Source organism: Lissotriton vulgaris, chromosome 5, assembly GCF_964263255.1.
Source record: "Lissotriton vulgaris chromosome 5, aLisVul1.2, whole genome shotgun sequence".
Lineage (NCBI taxonomy): Eukaryota > Metazoa > Chordata > Amphibia > Caudata > Salamandridae > Lissotriton > Lissotriton vulgaris.
In genome coordinates this window covers 1895387884-1895415722 of record NC_141693.1, presented here as the reverse complement: position 1 = coordinate 1895415722, position 27839 = coordinate 1895387884, and the positions used below count along the sequence as shown (strand labels likewise).

The window sequence follows — 27839 nt, the reverse complement described above, 5'->3', positions numbered from 1 at the left end:
GGCATAAAAATCTACCACGCCACAGCAGACCTCCTAGATGGCAACCTTGGCCGGCAGTCACCTCCCCGTGCAAATGGCATTTTGCCAGACCATGCCACTATCAGTGGCCGACAGGTTAGCCATCATCAAAATGGTAATGTTGCCATGTTTGTTATGTTTGCAAACATACCCCTATAGTGTACCAAGCCTTTATTTCACCCCCTTGAATGCTCCACCAGCAACTTTAATGGGCATGCCACGCGCCATTAGGTGGCACTCTCTACGCTCCATCTCCCTACTGACCAAGGCGGCATGGGTGTGACTAACTGTTGGGCCGCCAGCTGGAGAAAACAGCATCTGATCTCCTCCATGGCATCTCTCTCGCATATTACAGCTGTTCCACCCACTGTCCAGCATACCACTGCCCAACACACTTATGCTACGGGCGGCATGGCACGGTTTTTGTAGGAGTCTTAACCTCACTAGGCCGATAACACTCCACACCCTGGCGCTGCCACTCCTTGGTGTGCCGCGCACTACTGAAGTAGCGTCCCAGTGGGAGTTGGGCCTGCACTGAGACAGTGCGCATCTCTCCATGGAGGAACTTATAGATGAGGCCGGCCTTCCTGGGGCAATTTCTATTACACAACTTCACCATACAATTCCTGGGAGCGCGCTGGGGCGACATGCATCAGGTACCCGGCATTCACCTAACAATTCAATACCTCCATGTGAGGGGAGAAGGATGCCACCTAAGCGATGGTTAGCTGATTTCCTGCTAACACACGTCGCAGCACTACTAACCAAACTGCGGCAGCACTGGGACACTGGGCTCGGTAGACCCTGCAACAACAAAGAACGGCAGAATATCCTGCATATCCCGCGGCAATGTCCCACAATGCCTGGTTTAGGATCATTGAATATGATGTATTACACAGGGCCTACAGAAAACCCCGCAAAACTAACTGTTATTTTAACCGGACGGATGCTGACTGCCCCCACCGTCATGCACTCAATGCTGACCTTCTGCACATGCTCTGGGCATGTCCAGCCCTCTCACAATACTGGTTAGGCATTACGTCTACCCTGATGCACTGCATGGGCATCAAACACTACATACCTGGGAGGTGTGCCTATTTGGCCTCATACAAGAAACAACTACAAAAAAAACAAAGCAGTGACACGTTCATAGATTTAGCTCACCTTCTTGCCAAGCACCAGATCACTTGTCTGTGGAAGGCGCCTTACCCCTTACTACTTTCCGCCTGGGCGCTTTCAATAGAGCCCTGGACGCAGGCTGAAAGCACAGAGAAGACACAGAGGGACTGCGCAAATGCCCTCTAGCGACCAGCTGGGATGCACTCTGAGGGGAGAGGGTGTCAATCAGAGTGCTGCCGACTGCCTACCCCACCCCGCCCCACACTTAAAGGTAGTAACAATCCCTTGCTGACGCAAACAAATCCTTGCATCTTCAGTGTAATATGGATAATGCAATCTACCCCTACCATTGAGCTCCACATGTTGGTACTGCACTGTTAATTCAGCATAATATTGAAGGTGCAAATTTGTTTTAACCACTGATGTTACAAAAAAGTTTTCTTCTTATTGAGGTTCAAAACCCATATTCTTCACTTAGGCTCAGGCACATCAGCCTTACTGTCATCATAACCTTTAACATTATCCATAGCTGTACTATGCTTGCCTTGGAGAAAATGTAAGTGTACTGTGCTCTGATGTGGCAATCATATTTGCCCGGTTGTGGTACGATCGCATGCTGTATTCTATGCTACTTGTTGCAAAATGTACCTATAAAATGAATAATAAAAAGATTTTTAATAAAATAAAAATAAGTCTGTACTTTCTCACCCAATGATTCAAGAATCTTTATCTTCAAGTCAACCTCCTCTTCCTTGGTTCCCGTCTCTTTATTCTCTTGAAAGGTCTCAAATTCAATATGCCTTGGAAAGAGATAAGTGGTGATTCTATCAAATTTCAATCTGTTCTGAAGGTAAAGGTAGTTAACAAATCCTATTTTCTGTCAGGCAAAATCGAGGAAGTAGAAATGTGCAAACAGGTAGGGATATAGAGAAATAAAGAATGAATGTCTGAGGTACAAACGGAAAGGGAGTCTATATGGTTAGATAATATACAAATGAGAGACCTCCCATGGTAAAGAGTCAGAGAGGGATTTCTTGTATGACATAAAAAGGGAGTGTAAGACCTTCAAGAGTAAATCATCAAGCACTTGAGTTGATAGATAAACTGACACATTTTCCAAGGGGAACTGTTTGATTGGGAATCAATGTTGTTAAATAAAGAAATGAGAATGGGAGAAAGAACTTGTACACTATGGCAAATCGAACTACCAATGCTATTTTACAACTCTATGCTATTATACAACTCTAAATACTTTTACTGTTTACATATCATTATTTATTGTTATTTTATACAATTAAATAAAATAACAATGCACTAAAAGTGAAACATATAGATAGCAGATACAGAAATAAAATAGAAAATACCTGAAAGAAATCAGAAAACATGAACATATAATAAAAGAAAAAATATGAAGATAAAAAAAGAAAAATGATAATTACAGGGTCACAGCAAAATAAGAATGAAGAAGGCTCAGAAAAGAACATTTGTTAGAAATGGGGGCCTCAAGTTGGCAAAGGTAGGAACCTTTGTCCGAATAGAGACCTTGCTTCTAGTCACAGTAAGGGGGATACACACTTTAGATAACTCCTGCTCACCCTCTGGGTAGCTTGGCACGAGCAGACACACTTATCCCAAAACAATGTGTAAAGTATTTGTACTCAAAACAAACAGTAATACTGTAATCACATCACAAATGGACACCACACCAGTTTAGAAAAAGAAAGTATCTTTATCTAAACTCAATAAAACCAAAACGACAAAAATACACCAAACATATAATAAGAATCTGACTATAAAAAGGATTCAAAGCAAAACCTAAGGGGGTGATGGAAGGAGTGTTGAACATTGCAAGCACTCACCCCCAGCCAACTGATCTGGGTTTAATCCATCAACATAAAAAGGATTCAACCAACGGAGTCCAAAGAAAACTATGGATGCCAGATTACTCACAAAGTATCTGTAGATGTGTCATAATTTACAAGGCCAAACAGCCTCAGAGATGAGAAACAAAGTGATGCGTCAGTTCCTGAGATCTTGAAGAGGCGATGCAACAGTTCTGCTGCACGCAGGAGAAGTGATAAGTCAATTCAGGTCTGTAGGGGGAAGTGATGCGTCAACTCCAAGACAATTCTGGTATGTGGGTGATGTGTCGGGAAAACTTGCCGCACAGGTTTGATGTGTGGAAATTCGGGAATGCGTTGAGCGTCGCTGCATCGGTTTCTTCAGCCGCAATCCCTCAATGCGTTGATTCTTGCAGTCACGACAGGTGCTGCATCGGTTTTGGCAGCAGCGCGATTATGCTCGGAGATTCTTCTTGCACAGCGGTTTTGCGTAGGATAAACAGCTGCAAACGCTCGGGACATTTACTTGCAGCACACGCTGCGGGCTGCTGAACTTGCCGTTGCTGGATCTGTCCTGTTCCCCTCCCGCCGCCGCATTTATCACTCCGTGGCCCAGAGCGGAGGGGGGCATTTGATCCTGAACTACATCTCCCGCCTGCCCTAGCGGTGAGAATCACGGCCACAGAGCGCGCCAGGCGGCGCTAGAAAAAGGCGTCACCCCGGTGGAGCGGGTGACGCTGCTCAAACCCTCGGGACATTTACTTGCAGCACACGCTGCGGGCTGCTGAACTTGCCGTTGCTGGGTCTGTCCTGTTCCCCTCCCGCCGCCGCATTTATCACTCCGTGGCTGCAGAGCGGAGGGGGGTATTTGATCCTGAACTACATCTCCCGCCTGCCATAGCGGCGGGAATCACGGTCACAGAGCGCGCCAGGCGGCGCTAGAAAAAGGCGTCACCCCGGTGGAGCGGGTGACGCTGCTCAAACCCTCGGGACATTTACTTGCAGCACACGCTGCGGACTGCTGAACTTGCCGTTGCTGGGTCTGTCCTGTTCCCCTCCCGCCGCCGCATTTATCACTCCGTGGCTGCAGAGCAGAGGGGGGCATTTGATCCTGAACTACATCTCCCGCCTGCCCTAGCGGCGGGAATCACGGCCACAGAGCGTGCCAGGCGGCGCTAGAAAAAGGCGTCACCCCCGCGTCGCGGGAGCGCCCGGGGTGAAGCCCGGGCAAAGGGCGGGCCCTCTGTGGCCCTCAGTGGCTGAAGTAGGCTGGGCTGGGCCCACATATTTATATTTTTTATTTTTTTCGTTTTCTTCTTGTTTTACTTGATAGATTTTTATTAACCATTCATGCATACATAGACATTGACTTGTTGACTAAATACAGGAACTCCGACTCACATTCTTCAATTGCCTTATTTTATATATTTTAAGCTGCTAATTATTGTTTCTCTCATTGGAATTGCGCTCTGCCTTCGCTTTTCTCTTCTTGGATATAAGTCTAAAGATGACTGCTAAAAAGTTACGTTCTGGGAGACTCTTGGGGGGAAGGTCTTGTGCTAAGACAAGATCCAACCCCCTGCGAAACCCGGATTCAAAAAATCTCCAAGTAAAGGGTCAATGCCAGCTATTCCAGTTATGGGAAAAGACAATGAATAAGGATTTGGCGAAGTAGGCTGACCCTGAAGAAATTGCTATAAATAAGAACATAGGGGTAGCTCCCTCACTTGGCGTAGAACCTGCGTTTGTAAAGAAGGGGCCTGTTTTGGTAGAAAAATCGATTCCTGCCTTACAGTCCTGTGAGGGGCTTAATCCAAACCCCGTAGAAGGCTCCGGTAGTGTTAATTTGCTCGCTTCTAGAATAGAGAATTTGCATCAAAATAATGTCCTCCCAAAGCTTGAAATGTGTTTGACCAATGATTTAGTAGGAAGTTCCCAGGCAAAGGAGATATGTAATGGTGACTCTCAAGGGTTAGATATTGACCTGGAGTTGTGTGGTCGTTACTTAGCAGATGGTTCATTGAAATTATTTGAAGCCACTAAGACCCCGATTGGTGCTACTCCCTCTGGCTTGCAGCTTTATAGTAGCACCCCCTCCCTTAAATCTCAAGATTCATCTATGCAGTCTAACCTTTCAAAAAGCCCTGTGCTCAACATATCAGGTATCGATCCAATTATACCACTAGGCTTGGATAGACATGAAAAGCCTATTTCAGAGTCATTGATTGCTTTGGAACATTTGTTATCTTCGATATTACTGTTATTGAGTAAATTTGTGGGGAGCTCTGACTGTGTTCTGGAACCTGTCACTCAGATATTAATGGCTTTATTACTTAGATTTCCAGAGAAGACATTGGAACTAGATCCTAGAGTGGGTTCGCAGGAACCGGTGTCCCCTGGTGCTTCTCCTTCCGGAAATAAGCCTGTGTTCACGCCGTATAATCCTGATCAAATTATTCCGGGGGTCCCAGCCAGAAGCGAGCTTTCTCCAGTCCCTAAATCTTCTGCTTATAATTGTATAAGGGATTCTGATCTTGAAATTGTTGAAGAAGTTGGGGTCTCTGCAGATTGTAAACTTGATAAAGCGCTCTTCCCAATTTTCATGCCAGAATCCAAGGGGACAGAGGAAAAAGAAATAATAGGAAAGCACAAAAGGTGTAGAGGAAAAAAGAGAAAACCAATTCGCAGACATAGGAAAAAAAGGCTGAGACAAATAATATTTGAGGATTCTCAAGATCAACCAAATGATCAGCCTATTACGGAAGAGCCAGTTAATGGGTTCTCGAAGCAGGATTCAAATACTTGTATCCCCGATATCCAAGTACCCTTTGCAGATTGCAATAAAATTCTCCATATTGTTCTATTTAGTCTACAGGAGGACCTCCCCCTGAAGTGGGGAGATCTATGATTCTCTTTCCTAAAATAGAAGTGACAAAGTCAGTCCCTTCCGTCTCAGTTGTCCTCAATCCCGCTGCTCCTATTTTTCATTCCCTGGTTGAAGGTACAGCCTGTTCGCAAGAACCTCCTAGAAAAATTACGGAAGATTCTGTAGATACACTGATCCTAGACTTTCTTCCGTTGTTTGACCAAGATTTGGCATTAAATAGAACATTGTTACTTAAATGTTTTAGAGATATAGAGAGACTAAAATTAATTCAATCAAATGATATTGATTTGGTTTCTATGTCAAGAACTGATAATACATCACACATTAGGGTAACGTTCTATTCCAAACTAATAGTGAACCTCATTTTGAATCAAGCTGAAAATTTTCAAAGTTGAGGAATTGATGTGATACCTGTTTTGGCGAATTGTGGAGATAGATTTTATGAAAATAGACCTATTCAACGGGGCTTGGGTCAAGCAGGTCACCCTCCCTTCTTCGAGGCCTTAAAGATATGTGTATTAAAAACTAAACGGCTAGTGTCCCATGTAATTCCTGCCCCGCAAAAAACTTACAGCATTCCAAGAGAGGTAACCAACAATGGAATTGGCTTCCTGGGGCTTTGTTAAGTAAATCAAAAGATAACCCAAAGCTATTTGCCCACCTTTAGCAATAGCTTAAAAATTATTTTCTGGAATGCCGCGGGGATCAACAATAGCCCTGAAAAACTATAGTATCTTCTCTCGTTGAAGCCCGGTGTGATCTGTATCCAAGAGACCTGGTATATAGATAGAATGGGCGTGGGGAGGGACTATTTTGTTCTTGAGGTCGCAGCCTCCCCTTCGAAGAGAGGGCATGCAAAAGGAGAAATTGCGTGCCTTCTTTCTAATAGAATAAAGTGGAACTACTCCCATTATGTGGATCAGAGTAACCTTTTTCAGGTGATCACTCTTAGTAGCTTTGGTAGTGGGGAAAATAAAAACCCACTGGTTATAATAAATGCTTATATCCCCCCTGATGAATGTTACAATAGTGTATTAAAGCAGGTTTTTATTTTTATTAAAAAGATTAAGGAGACAATACTTACTCCCCAGGTGTTGTTAGTGGGGGATTTCAATTGCAGAGTTTCTAATTATAGCTTAGAGCTTTTTAGAAATAAGCCCAAAGAGGAAGCTCTGTTGATTCCTCAAGCCCTCTTCCCCGATAAAATCAAAACCAATAAAAGAGGGAAAATGTTGCTGGAAGAATTGTTTCTTATGGAGGGGCTAATAGTGAATGGTAGGCTCCCTTCTGATGTCCCAGCAAAATATACCCATAAATCCAGCACAAGTGAGTCCATTTTGGATTATGTAATCACAGACCACCGCTCCTTCTCTTTATTGAGAGATTTGGTGGTCTCAGAGAATACATTTAGTGATCATATGTTGATAACTTTAACCCTTTCAATACACCCTCCTAAATCTGACCCTTGGTCACTCAATGGTGATGCGGTCAATTTTCATAAGAAGTCTGGAAGATGTTTCTGCGACTTTAAAGCCATAAAGAGCCTGGGGCGTATCCTTGATAAAACTATATTAGAGTTAAATAACTGGAAAGGGTCTGAATTAATCCATTTTGAGGATCTTATGAAGAAGATCATTTTGGATGTTAAAAAATCAAATTTGGCGCCAAAAAAGATATTCCTCCCAAGATCGATTATTCTCCTCAATAAGGAAATAAATAAGCTAGTGCAGGAGCAATACTTGTGCAGATCAACTGAAAGACTTCACAAAATTGATTGTTTAAAAAGAAGGAGAAGTAGGATTAAGAAAAAGATAAAAAAAGAAAAAGAAGATTCCCTATGGATAAGTCTACGGGAGGCAGTGGTTCATGGCAAAGTTAGACAGTTTTGGTCTCTTATTGGGGAGGGTTGTGGTGCAAGAGTTGGTCCCCTCCCAATTCCTATTCCTGAATCGTTATGGGTCAATTATATCTCCACTTTATACGCTATGAACGGGCAGTTGGTGGAGCTTAGGGGCCTTAGTATTGAGCTTGATTCCCCGATAGAGCCCCCTTCAGAAAGAACTATTGAACAGGCGATTACGGACATGCGCACTTCAGGAGCCATGGGGCCAGATGAACTCCCAATATCTGTCTTGAAACAGGAACCAGTTTTATGGAGCAAAATACTGTTTCCTGTTTTCAGATTTTGCTTCATTAAGAAAATTGTCCCTTCCTCTTGGAAAGGGAGCATACTGGTGCCACTGTTCAAGAAGGGCGATAGGGATATACCGAAGAACTATCGTCAAATAGCCCTCCTTGACGCAATTGGAAAAGTTTTCACCAAATGTTTGTTATCCTTAATTAATGATTGGGTTGATGCGAACCACATTTTACCCCTAGAACAGACTGGTTTCCGCAAAGGGCACGGCACCCTAGATAACCTTACCGCACTTCAGATCATTTCTGATAAATATGTAAGGGTTCGTGGGGGATATGTGTATGCGGCATTTATAGACTTCTCCACAGCATTCGATAAAGTGGATCGCCCCCTGCTGTGGAGAAAGCTATCTGCCATGAGCATGCCTCCTCACTTGCTAGATCTGGTGCAGGTTTTACATACTGATACATGGTGTCATGTCCTGCAAGGTGGAGAAAGGGGGTTACCACGTGTCATTCCGTCAATTAATGGATTAAAACAGGGTTGTCTTCTTGCTCCACTGCTCTTTTCCCTGTATATTGCGGATCTTCCTGCATCTCTCTCCTCAAGTGACGGTATAGCCCCGGTTGTAGGGGGAACCCCTATTTCCTGCTTGTTATATGCAGATGATATTATAATACTGGATCTAACACCTAAAGGGTTGGCCAATCGTCTTCGTGCATTACATCTTTTTGCCGAAGCCCATTACTTGAGGATAAATGCAACAAAAAGCAAAATTATGTGTATCGCAGGGAGAAAAAAGTTAAAGTATAAGAACTTTGTTTGGACAGTTGGTGACCATAAATTGGAGGTGGTAAAGACTTATGTCTTTTTAGGAAAAATCATTTCCAATGATTTGAGTGACAAGCCCCACACCGATAACAACACCCGCAAAGCTTTGTCTCAGGGAAAAGGCTTGAGCGCATTATATTCAGCCACGGGGAGAAGACATTTTGATTGTCTACTGGAAGTCTTTAGGGCAAAAATCCCATCTTCCCTTTTGTATGGAATGGAATTGGTTGATTTAAGGCAATGGGATTTTTTACATTCTGTAGAAGGGAAGTTGTTAAGATCTATATCCTCTCTTAACACCGCTTGCTCAGCGGCTGCCTGCAGACTTGAATATGGCCTTCGCAGTAGCTGGGTGCAGTGCCTAGCAGCTGTAGTACAGTGGGTTGCCAGTTTGGCTAGAGGAGAAATGGGTTCATTAAGAAATCTTATGAAGGTTGAACTGTTAGGCAGCTTAAAGGAGTACTCGCAAATTGTTAAGAATTTCAGAAAGGCAGCCGTCCTTCTCCAATTGGAAGAGAGCACTCTTTTTATTGTTTCCGCTGCACAGTTAAAATCACTTTTGAAAGAGGCATCTTGGGATCTTAGCTTTAAAATGGACAAGGAGGCTATTTATTCTAAGAAGGGAGCTAACCATCTTACTGACTCGTATGTTAGGAAAGCTATGCAACCTTATGTCGCCTGGAATCTACCACATGGCATTCAGCGATTTTGGTTTCTCCTAAGACAGGATTTGTTGCCATTTAACAATCTATTGGCAAAGTGGTATGGTGCTCCTGCAATTTGTAATTTTTGCAACTTGTCCACCCAGGATCGCTTGCACGTTCTCTTCATATGCCCTGTATTGCGCCCATTTCGGTGTAAGTGGTTAAGATACGTATGTTTGCAATTGGGTATTTTAAATGCTAACTCTTTCTTACTTGCATTGTATAATCCCCCAAATGAAATCTTCTGTTTTAATATTTTTAACTTTTTTTAATGTTTTTTAGCTATTTATTGATGGCTTTTTGTAGTATGTGAATCTGATTACTCTGTATTTTTGTAAACATTGTAGATGTCTTTTTTGCATCGAATGGGTCTTGTATTGTGTATGGTTTTTATGTGGATCTCCTCGGAGTTCCAAAACATAATAAAGAATTGAATTGAATTGAATTGAAACAGCTGCAAGAAAAGAGATGCATCGATTTCTTCAGTTCTTCTTTTCTTCCAGCTTCCAAATGGCAGGAACAACCTCCAGAGGCCCAGAACTGGACAGGCATCTCCTGGCAGGTCAGAACTCTTAGCAACAGAGTTCAGGGGCACTGGATCCCTGAGACTTCAGAACAGAAGGCCAGGACACACAGGCCCTTGGAGATCTTCCTCAAGCAGGTTCAAAGCAAAGTTCCAGTCTTTGTCCTTTCCATGGCAGAAACAGCACCTGCAGGTCAACCTCACACAGCACAAAGCAAAGGGGCAGTACTCCTCCTCACAGCTCTTCTCCTTGGCAAAGGTTCCTCCTGAGTTCAGAAGTAATCTAAAATTCTGGGGTGTCATGCGTAATACTTATACCCCAAAATGTCTTTGTTCTCTTTGTGCAAGGTCTCTCAGCCCAGTCCAAACCAGTTCTGTCTTCACTGGTGCAGTATGACCAAACAGGGTGGAGACAGCATTGTGCAAGCGAGAAAGACCCTATTCAGGTGGGTGGAACTCTCATTCCACTACTCTAAATTCAGCCAAGGTCTATTCAGCCCAGCTCTGAGTTATCCAGGAAGGGCCAGGCACGCCTCAACCCCCCCAGTGGCTGTCTACAGTGAATGCACATCCTCAGCACCTGTCACTCCAAAACCAGACAGTCAATACACAAACAGGCAGAGGCATACAGAATGGTTAAACAGGAAAATGCCTACTTTCCAAAAGTGGCATTTTCAAACACACAATTAAAAAAATATCTTTACTAAAATATGTGTCATTAAATTCTGAGTTCATGGAGCCTGAACTTTATTTCTTCATCTTGTCCCAATGGGAAGTTATAATTGTAAGATGTTACAAAGTATTTCCCATTCTATCCTATGGGGCAGATAGCCTTTCAATAGTGAAAAACGAAATTGGCAGTATTTCACTATCAGGACTTGTCACACACACCAGTACATGTCCTACCTTTCACATACACTGCACCCTGCCCAGGGGGGTATCTTGTGCCTACAATAGGGGTGCCTTATATGTAAGAAAAGAGAAGGTTAGGGCCTGGCAAGTGGGTGCACTTGCCAAGTCGATATGGCAGTTAATAAACTGCACACAGACACTGCAGTGGCAGGTCTGAGATACCTTTTCAGGGCTACTCATGTGGGTGTGCACAAGCAGTGCTGCAGGCCCACTAGTAGCGAGTTTGCAAAAACAACAGGTGATGGACCGAATGAGGATCAATGTCACACATTCAACCCAGTCAAAAGATCTGGGTCCTAATCCATCGTTTTTTTGCACTCCACACCACCCTGGGTTAGACAATGGCGATATGCAAATCAGCTCTGACCCTGTGCCCCATGGGAACAGTCCAGTCCGAACTACAAAAGCCATGTCCTTCCCAGAACGGAATCAAGCATCCGAGGACCGGACCGGTTTCGAGGTAACACCTCTCATCAGCCCGGCTAGCTTGACTCCAGTGGTGTGGAGTGCCTGGGACCCACGTCTGGGCATCCCCAGTACACTTATAGCGAGTTTGCAAAAACAACAGGTGATGGACCGAATGAGGATCAATGTCACACATTCAACCCAGTCAAAAGATCTGGGTCCTAATCCATCGTTTTTTTGCACTCCACACCACCCTGGGTTAGACAATGGCGATATGCAAATCAGCTCTGACCCTGTGCCCCATGGGAACAGTCCAGTCCGAACTACAAAAGCCATGTCCTTCCCAGAACGGAATCAAGCATCCGAGGACCGGACCGGTTTCGAGGTAACACCTCTCATCAGCCCGGCTAGCTTGACTCCAGTGGTGTCGAGTGCCTGGGACCCACGTCTGGGCATCCCCAGTACACTTATAGCGAGTTTGCAAAAACAACAGGTGATGGACCGAATGAGGATCAATGTCACACATTCAACCCAGTCAAAAGATCTGGGTCCTAATCCATCGTTTTTTTGCACTCCACACCACCCTGGGTTAGACAATGGCGATATGCAAATCAGCTCTGACCCTGTGCCCCATGGGAACAGTCCAGTCCGAACTACAAAAGCCATGTCCTTCCCAGAACGGAATCAAGCATCCGAGGACCGGACCGGTTTCGAGGTAACACCTCTCATCAGCCCGGCTAGCTTGACTCCAGTGGTGTGGAGTGCCTGGGACCCACGTCTGGGCATCCCCAGTACACTTATAGCGAGTTTGCAAAAACAACAGGTGATGGACCGAATGAGGATCAATGTCACACATTCAACCCAGTCAAAAGATCTGGGTCCTAATCCATCGTTTTTTTGCACTCCACACCACCCTGGGTTAGACAATGGCGATATGCAAATCAGCTCTGACCCTGTGCCCCATGGGAACAGTCCAGTCCGAACTACAAAAGTCATGTCCTTCCCAGAACGGAATCAAGCATCCGAGGACCGGACCGGTTTCGAGGTAACACCTCTCATCAGCCCGGCTAGCTTGACTCCAGTGGTGTGGAGTGCCTGGGACCCACGTCTGGGCATCCCCAGTACACTTATAGCGAGTTTGCAAAAACAACAGGTGATGGACCGAATGAGGATCAATGTCACACATTCAACCCAGTCAAAAGTGTACTGGGGATGCCCAGACGTGGGTCCCAGGCACTCCACACCACTGGAGTCAAGCTAGCCGGGCTGATGAGAGGTGTTACCTCGAAACCGGTCCGGTCCTCGGATGCTTGATTCCGTTCTGGGAAGGACATGGCTTTTGTAGTTCGGACTGGACTGTTCCCATGGGGCACAGGGTCAGAGCTGATTTGCATTTCGCCATTGTCTAACCCAGGGTGGTGTGGAGTGCAAAAAAACGATGGATTAGGACCCAGATCTTTTGACTGGGTTGAATGTGTGACATTGATCCTCATTCGGTCCATCACCTGTTGTTTTTGCAAACTCGCTATAAGTGTACTGGGGATGCCCAGACATGGGTCCCAGGCACTCCACACCACTGGAGTCAAGCTAGCCGGGCTGATGAGAGGTGTTACCTCGAAACCGGTCCGGTCCTCGGATGCTTGATTCCGTTCTGGGAAGGACATGGCTTTTGTAGTTCGGACTGGACTGTTCCCATGGGGCACAGGGTCAGAGCTGATTTGCATTTTGCCATTGTCTAACCCAGGGTGGTGTGGAGTGCAAAAAAACGATGGATTAGGACCCAGATCTTTTGACTGGGTTGAATGTGTGACATTGATCCTCATTCGGTCCATCACCTGTTGTTTTTGCAAACTCGCTATAAGTGTACTGGGGATGCCCAGACGTGGGTCCCAGGCACTCCACACCACTGGAGTCAAGCTTGCCGGGCTGATGAGAGGTGTTACCTCGAAACCGGTCCGGTCCTCGGATGCTTGATTCCGTTCTGGGAAGGACATGGCTTTTGTAGTTCGGACTGGACTGTTCCCATGGGGCACAGGGTCAGAGCTGATTTGCATTTCGCCATTGTCTAACCCAGGGTGGTGTGGAGTGCAAAAAAACGATGGATTAGGACCCAGATCTTTTGACTGGGTTGAATGTGTGACATTGATCCTCCTTCGGTCCATCACCTGTTGTTTTTGCAAACTCGCTATAAGTGTACTGGGGATGCCCAGACGTGGGTCCCAGGCACTCCACACCACTGGAGTCAAGCTAGCCGGGCTGATGAGAGGTGTTACCTCGAAACCGGTCCGGTCCTCGGATGCTTGATTCCGTTCTGGGAAGGACATGGCTTTTGTAGTTCGGACTGGACTGTTCCCATGGGGCACAGGGTCAGAGCTGATTTGCATTTCGCCATTGTCTAACCCAGGGTGGTGTGGAGTGCAAAAAAACGATGGATTAGGACCCAGATCTTTTGACTGGGTTGAATGTGTGACATTGATCCTCATTCGGTCCATCACCTGTTGTTTTTGCAAACTCGCTATAAGTGTACTGGGGATGCCCAGACGTGGGTCCCAGGCACTCCACACCACTGGAGTCAAGCTAGCCGGGCTGATGAGAGGTGTTACCTCGAAACCGGTCCGGTCCTCGGATGCTTGATTCCGTTCTGGGAAGGACATGGCTTTTGTAGTTCGGACTGGACTGTTCCCATGGGGCACAGGGTCAGAGCTGATTTGCATTTCGCCATTGTCTAACCCAGGGTGGTGTGGAGTGCAAAAAAACAATGGATTAGGACCCAGATCTTTTGACTGGGTTGAATGTGTGACATTGATCCTCATTCGGTCCATCACCTGTTGTTTTTGCAAACTCGCTATAAGTGTACTGGGGATGCCCAGACGTGGGTCCCAGGCACTCCACACCACTGGAGTCAAGCTAGCCGGGCTGATGAGAGGTGTTACCTCGAAACCGGTCCGGTCCTCGGATGCTTGATTCCGTTCTGGGAAGGACATGGCTTTTGTAGTTCGGACTGGACTGTTCCCATGGGGCACAGGGTCAGAGCTGATTTGCATTTCGCCATTGTCTAACCCAGGGTGGTGTGGAGTGCAAAAAAACGATGGATTAGGACCCAGATCTTTTGACTGGGTTGAATGTGTGACATTGATCCTCATTCGGTCCATCACCTGTTGTTTTTGCAAACTCGCTATAAGTGTACTGGGGATGCCCAGACGTGGGTCCCAGGCACTCCACACCACTGGAGTCAAGCTAGCCGGGCTGATGAGAGGTGTTACCTCGAAACCGGTCCGGTCCTCAGATGCTTGATTCCGTTCTGGGAAGGACATGGCTTTTGTAGTTCGGACTGGACTGTTCCCATGGGGCACAGGGTCAGAGCTGATTTGCATTTCGCCATTGTCTAACCCAGGGTGGTGTGGAGTGCAAAAAAACGATGGATTAGGACCCAGATCTTTTGACTGGGTTGAATGTGTGACATTGATCCTCATTCGGTCCATCACCTGTTGTTTTTGCAAACTCGCTATAAGTGTACTGGGGATGCCCAGACGTGGGTCCCAGGCACTCCACACCACTGGAGTCAAGCTAGCCGGGCTGATGAGAGGTGTTACCTCGAAACCGGTCCGGTCCTCGGATGCTTGATTCCGTTCTGGGAAGGACATGGCTTTTGTAGTTCGGACTGGACTGTTCCCATGGGGCACAGGGTCAGAGCTGATTTGCATTTCGCCATTGTCTAACCCAGGGTGGTGTGGAGTGCAAAAAAACGATGGATTAGGACCCAGATCTTTTGACTGGGTTGAATGTGTGACATTGATCCTCATTCGGTCCATCACCTGTTGTTTTTGCAAACTCGCTATAAGTGTACTGGGGATGCCCAGACGTGGGTCCCAGGCACTCCACACCACTGGAGTCAAGCTAGCCGGGCTGATGAGAGGTGTTACCTCGAAACCGGTCCGGTCCTCGGATGCTTGATTCCGTTCTGGGAAGGACATGGCTTTTGTAGTTCGGACTGGACTGTTCCCATGGGGCACAGGGTCAGAGCTGATTTGCATTTCGCCATTGTCTAACCCAGGGTGGTGTGGAGTGCAAAAAAACGATGGATTAGGACCCAGATCTTTTGACTGGGTTGAATGTGTGACATTGATCCTCATTCGGTCCATCACCTGTTGTTTTTGCAAACTCGCTATAAGTGTACTGGGGATGCCCAGACGTGGGTCCCAGGCACTCCACACCACTGGAGTCTAGCTAGCCGGGCTGATGAGAGGTGTTACCTCGAAACCGGTCCGGTCCTCGGATGCTTGATTCCGTTCTGGGAAGGACATGGCTTTTGTAGTTCGGACTGGACTGTTCCCATGGGGCACAGGGTCAGAGCTGATTTGCATTTCGCCATTGTCTAACCCAGGGTGGTGTGGAGTGCAAAAAAACGATGGATTAGGACCCAGATCTTTTGACTGGGTTGAATGTGTGACATTGATCCTCATTCGGTCCATCACCTGTTGTTTTTGCAAACTCGCTATAAGTGTACTGGGGATGCCCAGACGTGGGTCCCAGGCACTCCACACCACTGGAGTCAAGCTAGCCGGGCTGATGAGAGGTGTTACCTCGAAACCGGTCCGGTCCTCGGATGCTTGATTCCGTTCTGGGAAGGACATGGCTTTTGTAGTTCGGACTGGACTGTTCCCATGGGGCACAGGGTCAGAGCTGATTTGCATTTCGCCATTGTCTAACCCAGGGTGGTGTGGAGTGCAAAAAAACGATGGATTAGGACCCAGATCTTTTGACTGGGTTGAATGTGTGACATTGATCCTCATTCGGTCCATCACCTGTTGTTTTTGCAAACTCGCTATAAGTGTACTGGGGATGCCCAGACGTGGGTCCCAGGCACTCCACACCACTGGAGTCAAGCTAGCCGGGCTGATGAGAGGTGTTACCTCGAAACCGGTCCGGTCCTCGGATGCTTGATTCCGTTCTGGGAAGGACATGGCTTTTGTAGTTCGGACTGGACTGTTCCCATGGGGCACAGGGTCAGAGCTGATTTGCATTTCGCCATTGTCTAACCCAGGGTGGTGTGGAGTGCAAAAAAACGATGGATTAGGACCCAGATCTTTTGACTGGGTTGAATGTGTGACATTGATCCTCATTCGGTCCATCACCTGTTGTTTTTGCAAGCAGGCCCACTAGTAGCATTTGGTTTACAGGCCCTGCACTTTACTAGGGGCTTACCAGTAAATCAAATATGGCAATCAGGGAGAACCAATTGTAATCACAATTTACACAGGGAGCACTTGCACTTTGACACTGATTGGCAGTGGCAAAGGGACCTAAGCATCTAAGCCGGAAAAAACGAAATCCAGCACAGCATAAAAAATACAGGAGATAGAGGCAAAAAGTCAGGGAAGACCTTAACAACAGTGCCAAGTTCAACAACACTGATTGATTTGATTTTGAAATGTATATAGCGCTCGAATGCCCAAGGGCATCTAGGCGCTGCAACAGTGGAATCTGCCAATACCAAATATAGAATTAGTTTTGGAAAAGCCATGTTTTCAGCGCTTTTCTAAAGGAAAGCAGAGTTGGACAGTTTTTAATGGCTAGAGGGAGCAAGTTCCACAGTTTAGTATTGTTCAAAATAAAACTGCTAAATGAAAATAAATGAAACTGATAATGAAATATGACTAGAAAGAACAGAAGAAAAGGCAATGAGAAAAAAAACACAAAATAGAGATGAAAGCTAAAGAGTTAACAGAAAAATGACAAGAAACACAAATAAAGAACAATTTAAAAGTATAGGAAAGGAAAATTAGAAACGAAAATTCTACCTCTCGCCATTGAGTGGAAAGTGTCTCTGAAGAAAAATCATTAATTTTTAAGAACTCCAACATCCCTTAGACAAAATAAGTACCACTCATCCCATAAGGATTGTGGTACTTATGCTGTTAGCACCAGCTGCGGTCCGTGCAGGTGCCGGCGGTGAGGCAGTGGGGCCGTGTAAAGGGGGATTTCGAAGCATGATGCAGAGGAAAAATTAAATAAATACTTAATTTTCCCTCAGTATTGTCCCTCAAATTCCCCCATTAGACGGCCCCACCGCCCTACCGCTGTTACCTGAACGGACCGCGGCTGGTTAGCACCTAATCAGATAATGATGGGCACACTAAAAGACAAGGCGCACAAATACAAAAACAAGAGTGTCCTGTGCAACAAGTATTTGTAATGGCTCCTCATTAGGATTCTAAATGGTGAGCTGTTCACAGAGGATAATCATACCTGATTGAAGTATTCTTTAAATCCTGGGGAGAGAAACAAAAGCAAATCAACATCCGACTAATGGAGATTCATAGTAAAATGTATATTTTTAAAACACATGCATGCACAAGGACAAATTATAAACAAATGTTAATAATTAATATTAGTTACTTTCGCTTCGACAACTTGATTAACTTATGGATACATTAAATACATCATTACAAAAGTGATTAAAGTGATAACTGGTTGTGTAATTAGTTTTCTTAACTCCTATTTCAATTGAACATGGAGTTGTGCACCTGCTTCTCTAGTCACAGAAGCAGTCATCCTCCCCCCTGCATTTGTTGATTGTTCCCAGTTGCATTGTTTTGGGAATGCTGGGCTTTATAGCCGGACTTCTTTCTGGCTCTAGGGTTACCAGTTAACCCTTCACAGCCTCTGCTAAAACACTGTTCATAGTTATGTTCTCTGTCTACCAAACAGGCATTTAAAAAACTCACATCATTTAAAATGTATCTTTTCATAAAGAAATACAGCAACATCATTCCTGTGCTACACCACACATCAGGTGAGCTTCAACAATCAGGGGTTCAACCTCCCTCTCCCATAAAGAGATTTTCTAGTGCTTTGGAAATTCCTATTGCACGTCTAGGACAGGGGCATACTACATCACATTACAGAAGAGGAGGAACCACCCCAGGCCTCATTCATATGTCGGAAGAGAGGGAACTCTGTTGCAAAGAATTTCCCTCCCAGCCAACACAGTGGTCAATCCGCTAGATTTAGATGTCCGTGGACCATAGGTTTGGCTAAGCTCAGTTACTGCCGTAGTGCAATTTCTACGACGGCCCGACCGACTAAGGGCTGTAAGAGAACTGGCTATATGTCCATTTCCCCAATTAGGATGGGTGGACATATAGCTGTTTTTACTGTCCATCATCACCAGGCAAATCCTGATGGTAAGTGATCATAAAAACAAAATGTCACCTCGCCATTGGAGATCACTCCCATGGCAATGGGGCATTACCTTTTTTATTTTCAAAAAGAAAATCCCGCTTTGGGATTTTCTTTTTGAAAAGAAAAAAGAAAACAGTTTTGTGAGAGGATCTGTCAAGTTGACGGAGCCGTGCACCAAAGTGGGCGAAACACAGACAGGAACTGTGACAGCAGTTTTCTTTTGAACTGACCGCCAATTTGATAATTGTATCAGGCTTTTGCTGGCTAGCATTCTTTTCTAAGCCCCCACCCACCCCCCAGCAGCAGCCTACAGTCTCTGTTTTTATCCTCTAATAACAGTTTGGGAAATATAACATTACTGGTACCTGGAAAGCACTGTGGATCCTCCAATATCTCAAGTTCAACTACTAAAAAGTTTGCTGGGCACTTTTTAAAGGCATTTCTTTGACTGCATCTGCTGCATCACCCTAAGACCCCCCACAGCTGCCTCGCCCAGGTAACAGGCATTTGGTAGACCAGCACTGGTGCTTAGCGCTTAGGTTGTTTGCAGCAATGTTGAGCGTGGTGATGGGTGCGGCTGGAGATCTAGAGCGTTGCAAGCCCCCAAGGCTCAAAGAGGTTGGGTGACTTGGGTTGCCTTGTCTTGTGCCTGTTATGCTGGAAACTGTGCCCACAGCAATCCTCAGGAATATCCGGTGAGCTCTGTAGTGGTCAATCAATCTGGGACCTGGAGTCTTTGGGAGCTGCACCCGCCCCCTCACCACCCTACCTCTCAGGTGATGCACGGCCAGTGCTTTATTTGAGTAGGTGGTTCCCTGTGCTCGGCACCAGCACTTAATTGTCAACACAGCACTTAGGACAGTCTGCCACATGGTGGCGCTGCTCATCTAATTTAGAGATGAGCAGAACAACAGTTGTTTATGATTAGAATATACAAAATTGTTAATACCTACCTCCCCAGCCATTCCTGTAGCTTTGAGGATTTTGAATAATCTGAACCGTTGCACTTACAGGCGAGAGAGAAATGGTTAGTAGTGTTTTGGCGGTGGTGACAGAGGCGATGGGTGGTGCAAGTTGCAGTGGCCTCCTGGTCAGGGCCCTAGAACATAATATTTTACAAATTAAGCACTGTGCACGGCCCCTTCTTAGGGGTAAAAGGCCTGCAATTCAAAGCGACTGTGCAAGGTGACTGTGCGTGTCCTCCTCTCTATGCTGCAAACTAAAACTCCAAGGGAGATTTGAGGCGGCTTATATCGATTGTAGAGCTCAGTCATTCACTAGAGGATTGGGGAGTGAAAGTGGTGTGGCCCAAGGTTGAAATCCCCGGCACCTGACTATCTGGGCACCTGATTGTTCAATAGGGCCGGGATGCCCGCCACCCCCTCCCAACACCACTTCCCCATGGGAGGAGACAAACACAAGTTTGAGTTTTTGGAAGGCGGGGAGGAGTTACCCCCCCGGCCGTATTTATTAAAATATGAAACAAAATTTAAAACTTTAAATTAAAAACGTTTATGAATTATGTACAATTTTATTTCCATTACATTTTGATGAAGACATGTTCTTTGGCTAACCTTAACAGATCTCTAATACAAAGGTTTCCTAGCCGAGTCTAGCATCCTGAAAATGCATAACATTCTAAAATAAAATTGTACATCCTAGCATTAAGGGCCAACGCCAAGGTCTTAACCGGTGTCAGATCCCTACTACCAAATTCCCGCCCTCACGGTGTGAGTGGCGCATGCGCAGAGGACTTTACCCTCGTTGCCAACTGTAACTTCCCTTGTCGTGGGGGCCCCCTTTCACTCGACGCCATCTTAAAGGTCGTCCGAGTTCCCGTGTGAGGTATCCGAAAGAAGGACAGCGTGGACTCCCCCCCTTCCCCACACTCTCTTCCGCTGGAGCGGATTACCGGCCCCCGGGAAATTCGTAGGAGGGGCATATAGCCATCTCCCCCTTGGGAGGGGCCTATGGCCGTCTCCCCCTAGGCGACCCATCCTTAGTGGGTGCCGCCTCCCTGTGGGAGGGGCCAATGGCCGCCTCCCCCCGGGCGCTCCCATCCGTACTGGGTGGCACCCCCCCTAGGGACCTTGAAATCACTGCTCACCGATCATGACCTTACCGCCACAGGCCGGATAGTTGACCGACTATCCGGCCCCCCCCACTCCTCCTAAAGGTCATGCCTCCTCAATCCCACTAGCCATGTTATGAAGTCTCCTATGAGTAAATCATTCCCCGCCCTGGACAGGTGAACCCCATCAGTCAAGTAACAGTGATCACCCCGAATACACCCATGGGGAATGCTTTGCAAATGCCCGGAGCGAAACAATTTCCCAATTTTGTTGTTGACCCTCTTTACTGAGTGGTTCAACGCCGTTACCGAGAAACCCCCGCCAAACTCTCCTGGGGATCATGTGGGACCAGGCAATTGTGCACCCCGGGAGCCTCCTCGCCAACCAGCTGACTGCCGACAATATGTGTACGACTAACACCCGTCTTCCCAGTCTTACCAAGTCATTGCCCCCCAAGTGTACTATGATTACAGATGGCGGTGACCTTTGCCGCCCTAAGAGTCCCTCCACAAACGCTTGAAATTGGTCAAAACAGAGGCCTCCCTTCCCATGGAAGGTTACCCTGAACCCGTATTCCCCAGATGCGTGAGTCGCGTCACCTGCCATGAATACGTCCCTGGCGCGCCTCACGTATGAGTGGCCCACGACCCATACCACTCGACCTCCAGTTAGTGATCCTTGACCGTTGGTCCTTTGGTGTTGTGTCGATCCCCAATTCCGCCCCGCGTCACAGGCTTGCGAAACTGTAATTCAAACAAAAGACAACAAGCGTGAGTGCATTTCATCAGTCTTTTACAACATGTGCAGCCGGACATACCTCTTGAAACAGTTCGAGGACCAACGGCCCAGCTGTTTAACTTCCGCACCCGGACCCCGAGCCGTAGCCTCTGTAGCAGCCCCTATTCTGAATGAGTGGGTCCCAAAATCGCACGGGTTCAAGCCCGCCGCAGCAATCGTAAGTGCCAGCACCCTCTGAAACTGAAATTTCGTCAACGGGGTGCCGTCCTTGTGTCTAAGCAGGCTTCCTCCCCATGTCGCCGGCCTCTGTGCCAGGTAGTCCTCTAAACATCTTATGGGACAACTGGGGCTCCCTCGGGCGCGCTGCACAACAACACTACTCCCCGAAGCTTCCTGGTCTGTTTTGGACCTGGCTATCGAGATTAATATAGAATCACCCCGTATTTGGACATGATCCTTGCATAGGCCTCCCTCCACATCCTTCTTGCTTCTTGCCACGAGTTCACTTACCCGCATGGCCCCATGGAATGCCAATGCGAAGGCCGCCCGGAACAGAACTACCTCGGAAGGGGAGGAGCATGTCTCAACAAGTTTTGCTAGTAGCAAAGACAATCTCTCTAAACCAATCGGGTGCCTTGTATCTCGTCTGCGACCCTCCAGGCGTTGCCAACCCCGGAGCGCCTTTCTGACTAGGAAGGAACCCGTCGGGTCCCGTATGCCGTGGAGCTGTGCCATGAATGATATGGCCGCCCTATGTCTGTTGGCAGTTGCAGCTGATCGGCCTTCCTTATGAAGCGCCACTAAGAACCCTAGGAAGGATTCCTCCTGCCCCCAGCTATGTCTCCCTACCGGCCCCAAAAAGGCGCAGTATGAACGAAACGCTCCCTCATAGGCTTTCCTCGTCCTGGGCGCTAAGCTGGCTGCCACGAGGTCCTGTAATCCAGGGCACCGATCTGCCATAGTGCTTCGGGGAATGGTGCCGCCACTAGATCCGCTGTAGGTAGATAGCCCCTGAAAGCCTGCATGTGTGAACGAGAGAGTGCGTCCGCTGCATTATTCAGTACACCCGGCACATGTTTTGCCCTGAACTGTACATTCAATCTCATGCATCGCAATACAATTTCCTTCAACAGTCTCAAGATCCACTTGCAGCGTGCTGCCTGGTGATTAATGCACTCGACCACCGTCATATTGTCAGACCAAAACACTACTGAGCGGTCCCTAAAATCTTCTGGCCATGCCAACAGAGCCACCCAAATGGGAAATAGCTCCAAGAACCCAATGTTACCTGTTAGGCCACTGGAATGCCACCACGTCGGCCATACTTGTGCCGACCATCGGTTACCAAAGATTGCGCCAAATCCCACGCTCCCAGCCGAGTCGGTCCACAAACCCAGTTCGTCTGACGAGGCTGGGGGTTTGTTCCACGCCACCCGACCGTTGAAGTCCGCCAGAAATGCCAACCAAATGCGCATATCCTGGCGAACCTCTGCCGACAGTCTCGTGCAGTGGTGTCCCTCCTTGAGGCCGACCATAGCTTGTGCAATGGAACGTGAGAAGGGGCGAGCCATCGGTATTACCTTTAAGGCAAAGTTAAGCTGGCCCACTGTTTGTTGTAACTGGTGCAGGGTCACCTTCTCTTTACCCAGGCATTGTTTTAAGGAAGCCCTGAACTTGGTCACCTTCTCCATTGGCAGACGGAAACATCCCTCCACGGAATCAAGCTCAATCCCCAGAAACTCCAGTGAAGTAGATGGCCCCACTGTCTTACCCGGTGCCAATGGGACCCCAAACTCCTGCATGAGAGTGCAGAAGTCCTGCAGTGTCTGAGCACATTCCGTAGTGCCTGCCGGACCCAAGAACAGGAAGTCGTCTAAATAGTGCATCACCTTTCTATGCCCAGTGGCCTCGGTGAACGCCCATTCCAAAAAACAGCTGAACATTTCAAAATAAGCACAAGAAATTGAGCAGCCCATGGGCATGCATTTATCCATGTAATACTTCCCTTGGAACGTGAATCCCAGCAAGCGCTGGTCCCGAGGGTGTACCGGGAGCAACCTGAATGCTGATTCGATGTCCGATTTTGCCATCAAAGCACCGGGGCCCAGGCGATTCAGTAGCTCAACGGCATCGTCGAACGATGCGTATCGAACTGAACATACTTCAGGGTAAATAGCTTCATTCACCGAGGCTCCCCTCGGGGCCGACAGATTGTGAATGAGTCTATACTCCCCCGGGTCCTTCTTCGGAACCACTTCTAGGGGTGAACACACAAAATCCGCCACTGGCGGGCATGGGAAAGGTCCTGCTACCCGTCCCAAGCTGACCTCTTTGGTAATTTTCTTGGCGGCCACCGCCGGGTTATGTTGAACAGATAGTTGATTCTTACAGAAGGGGCTCCCCCGAAAATTCCCCGCCGGGATGTTGAAGCCATACAGAAAGCCATTCCTCAAAATCCCGGCGGATACATGATCAGGGTATTTGTTCAGCCAGGGTGTCAAAGCCAAGATGTCGATGGGTGAAGACGATTGCTTACCAGGCACCACCTCAATCCTGCTTGGACCCCCCCCTTTCCTCCCGAACTACCGGACTTGGATCTACAGCTAATTTCCGGGTGTGAGGAGTTCCCACAGCCCGCACAAGCATGCCGGAACCTACATGTTCCCTGGGGCCTGTTACAGTTACCTCTGTTGAAACCCCAACAAACCCCACGCTTGCCCCCATTCCCGCCGGTCTTGGGCTGTGATTCCCCACCGGCGCTTGCACGAAAGGGCTGTGCTGGTCTTTGCTGGACTGTCCCAGACCCGCTCCCGCCTGGCAACGACGTACCCGCCGATCCAGGCAAGAGCTGTTTGTGCCATGACACCGTGTCGAGACGATCCCACGTTAAAGTCTTATCAAACTCTTTAGATTTTCGAAAGTGAACATCATAACCCTTCCATTCATTCCCCCCGTACATTGTATAAAAATCCATGATCCTGTTCTGGTAACACGATAATTCGGGCAACACTTCGGGTTTACGTTCCCCCATTACTGCTGTAAATATAGAAAAGGCCTTGACCCAGTTCGCTATGGTCTCATCGACCCTAAAGTCCGCCATCTTGGCCCGCCATACGCTGGGGTGCCATAAATCTTTCTGAGTCTTTGCGTACTCTATCTCACGATGGTCGGTCAACAGTGAAAACATATTAATATATTTGTACCCCCATATCATTTCCTTCGTGGCCGCCGGGATGTGCTGAGACAACCTTTCCCGCCGCGAAGGCACTGAACTCTCCCCAACCATTGGCAATGGGCTCTTACCGGGTTCAGCCGCCGTGTCCGCTGTCATCGCTCGACCATCCGTTGTGACCCCCGATGCTACCTGTGGGGGAACATAAGGAACATTCGCCGTCCCGGCTTCCCTTGACTGCCGTAACTGCTCAATTATTATTCTGGCTTCCTCGGCCGGATCCCCCGCAGCCACTGCCCCCCCTGCTTTCTTCTTTAGCCAGGGTAACACTGCCGCTAACTGATGGGCCAATTCTGGGGGCATCTGATCATCCTCAACTGGCGTTATCACCACTGGGATTGGTAAACCCACGTCCGGACCTGGTACCGGGCTGTCCACCGGTGCGACTGGGTTCATTGCGCCCGGGCTTGCTGGGGGCACCTCCGGGACTGGGCCCTCCCTGGAACCCGCCCTCCTCTTATTACGCTTACCCTTACCCTCTGGGGCGACATCCGGCAAGGCCGGTCCTATCACTTTCTTAGACCGCCCGAGAGGTTGTTCTGCGCTGCTATCTGCTTTTTAACCTCTGCTAAGCCCCGACCGTTCGAATCCACTTTACCCATCCTCCGGTCCATCGCCGCTACTCGGTTCACAAGGGTGCGTAGCATCTTCTCCATCTCGGAGCTCTTTCCCGCCTTCTTGCCAGACATATCTTGGCTACTCCGTCCAATTTGATCCAGGAAGGCTGGTACTGAAAGAGAAACAACAAAAATCACAAGTTCTCAAAATTGCTGCTTGTTCCGTCGAGGGCTCACGAGCAACGAATGGTGCAGCCTTCCGAGCACTGGAACAAGAGGACGCTTCATTGGATTCCCGCTCTATTTATCCGTCTGTGGAGGGGCGGGGGCCCTCCTCGGGTACACCCATCCGAGCGTGGACTTCCGGGCTGGTGTCTAGGACAACCCCTTCTGGGCGGGAAGGGCGTGCTCCGGCTACGCCGCTTATTGCATACCAGCCGAACCAGGCCCCCGCCCAAAATGGTTTCCCGGAGGGATCGGGGCACCCATCCATACGTTCGGGGGGACCGAGTGGTCTTCCCTTTCCATTATCTCATCTGGAGCAACATTGAGGGTAAGCGGCCTTTCTGTGGCATGGTGGAGGCATGTGAAAGACCCTAGGCAGATGGTGTCTGCGGGGGAAGGCACAGAAGCGGTCGGAGTTAATCTGGTGCGGCTTTCACCTACCCGGCAGCCCGCTACCTCATGCTGACCACCCTCCGTTTCAGAACGCCCGAAGTACTTACACAGCAATGCAATAACCATCATGCGATCTGCCAAATCGAGAGGATCCGTGGGGGCCCAATTGAAAATAGGAAAGTGGACAGATCAGTCAGTTCATCTTGCCCTTTCAGATCAGATCCTACCACTAACCGCAATAAGTGCATTGTGATCTGCAGCAACTGCGCACGTGGTCGCACCTTGCTCTCCTGGTAGGGCAAACCCAAATTGTTTTTCAACCATTACGACCAAATGTAACTTTCTAAAGGATGCAGGGGCAGTCATCTTTTCCAGCAATAACCAACATTAAGGGCTTCCTGTCTCCTTAAGTATCACCATGGTATACGTCCAATGGCCATGCCCCCCCCCCCCTCGGCAGGAGGAGAGCCCAGGATGTAGCAAGGAGGTTAAGAACCTTGATGTCACCCAAGGTCCCTCCCCCAAAGTGTGCAAACATGCCACTGGGCAGGGATGAGGAGATGGCTGTTATAACTTGGTCAAGTATCCCTTTCAGCCCCTTGCCCCAAGAGAAATGAGAGACGTCAGAGGCCACAGTTACGAAGATAAACCTCAAACCTACAGATGTTGGAGACTTATCACTGCCTCTGCTCACCTCGTCGCTGGGAGGGGAAGACTTGTCCCACCTAATAACCCAATTAGAGGAAGAGGGAAAAAAGTGAAATCCACCCAGACCTGACTTTGCCTCAGCCTACAGAGCAGGATGTAGCAGGACCAACCCAGCTATGCACAGGACCTCCATGGGAGCAACATCTATCTATGGAAAAGGGCCATAAACAGTGCAAGAAACTGCAGCAAAATGTAGCTAACAGAGGAAAACTCACAAGCTGTTTCGAAAAACCTTTCATATCTGCACTCCAAAGGTACGTGAGAACATGCTGGTCTCGTACGGCAATAAAGCACTGACAAACTTTAGCCCCTTCACAACTGGCAAAACGAAACCCCAAGGGTCCCAGGAGCCTCTTTCGTCAACAATGCTCGGAATCCTGCAGAGTTCAGTGGGAACAAGGAACTTCCAGGCTAATAAAATGGACATACAGATCAGCCTCCTGAACACTTTTGTAATGAAACAACTAAGGCAATCTGAGGATCCCTCAAGCTCGCCCACTAGGTCTTGGAAAATGCCAAGACCTTTAAGCACTGGGGTATTATAATTATCCCACCAAAGAACCCAGGATATCAGCATGACCCGGAGAGCTTGAGAAAAGAAGGCATTCACAGACCCAACTTAGACCAGATTACTTGGTCATAAGAAATGCCTAAAGCAAATCCCCAGGTCCTCCAGCTCAATATGCTTGTAGGCTTCTGGACAAGTCTATCTTGGACTGGCTATCGGAAGTTTTGAACTTAACCAGACTTCTACGATGACAAACCACCCACACAATCGACGCCACAGATCTGGTGCTAAGGGTATGCTCCTGGAACATCAATGGCCTGGCCAATAAGTTGTAAGACCCTAAAATCCTTTTAATATCTCCGCTCATGCTATATCGTGCTTTTATAAGAGGCTTGGTCATGGAAGGCACTCCATGTGGAGAGCTACACAAATCACTTTAGGCCAGCAACCAAAGAACGTAAGCACAGGCGCAGTTAGGGTGGTCTTGCCATGTACATTTCTGCCACCAGTGAAACTGAATGTAGGGAACAGAACAGCAATGAAGGGTGACTGCAGGTAGTAGGAGCAACACTCAAAACAGCCAACGGCAAGACCAAGAATATCACCTTGTTAAATGTCTACATCCATTTAAAGTTTCTCCAGCTCTACGGAAGCACAGCTCCAATCCTAACCTCCTGGTAGGGGGCCGTATTTCATCCTGGGATGTTCTAGTGCCCATGCATGCACCCCTGTGGGGGCACCACATTCACCACTCCCTGCATTCGGCCACACAGCCCCCATCACTCCCTGGGTTTAGTCACACAGCCCCATTTGCTCTCTGGTTTCAATCACATAGACCCTTCGC

General features: G+C 47.8%; 1 protein-coding gene across 1 annotated transcript in view; it reads right to left on the bottom strand.

Moving 5' to 3' along the window:
- Positions 1-27839, bottom strand: part of LOC147717648 (E3 ubiquitin-protein ligase TRIM39-like) — a 356587-nt gene that overhangs the window by 242449 nt on the left and 86299 nt on the right. Inside the window, exons 4-5 of the mRNA XM_086920543.1 lie at positions 17627-17649; positions 1846-1937 (exon numbers count right to left, since the gene is read on the bottom strand). Of these exons, the coding sequence (XP_086776669.1) occupies positions 1846-1937; positions 17627-17649 (115 nt within the window). The remainder of the gene's footprint in view (positions 1-1845; positions 1938-17626; positions 17650-27839) is intronic.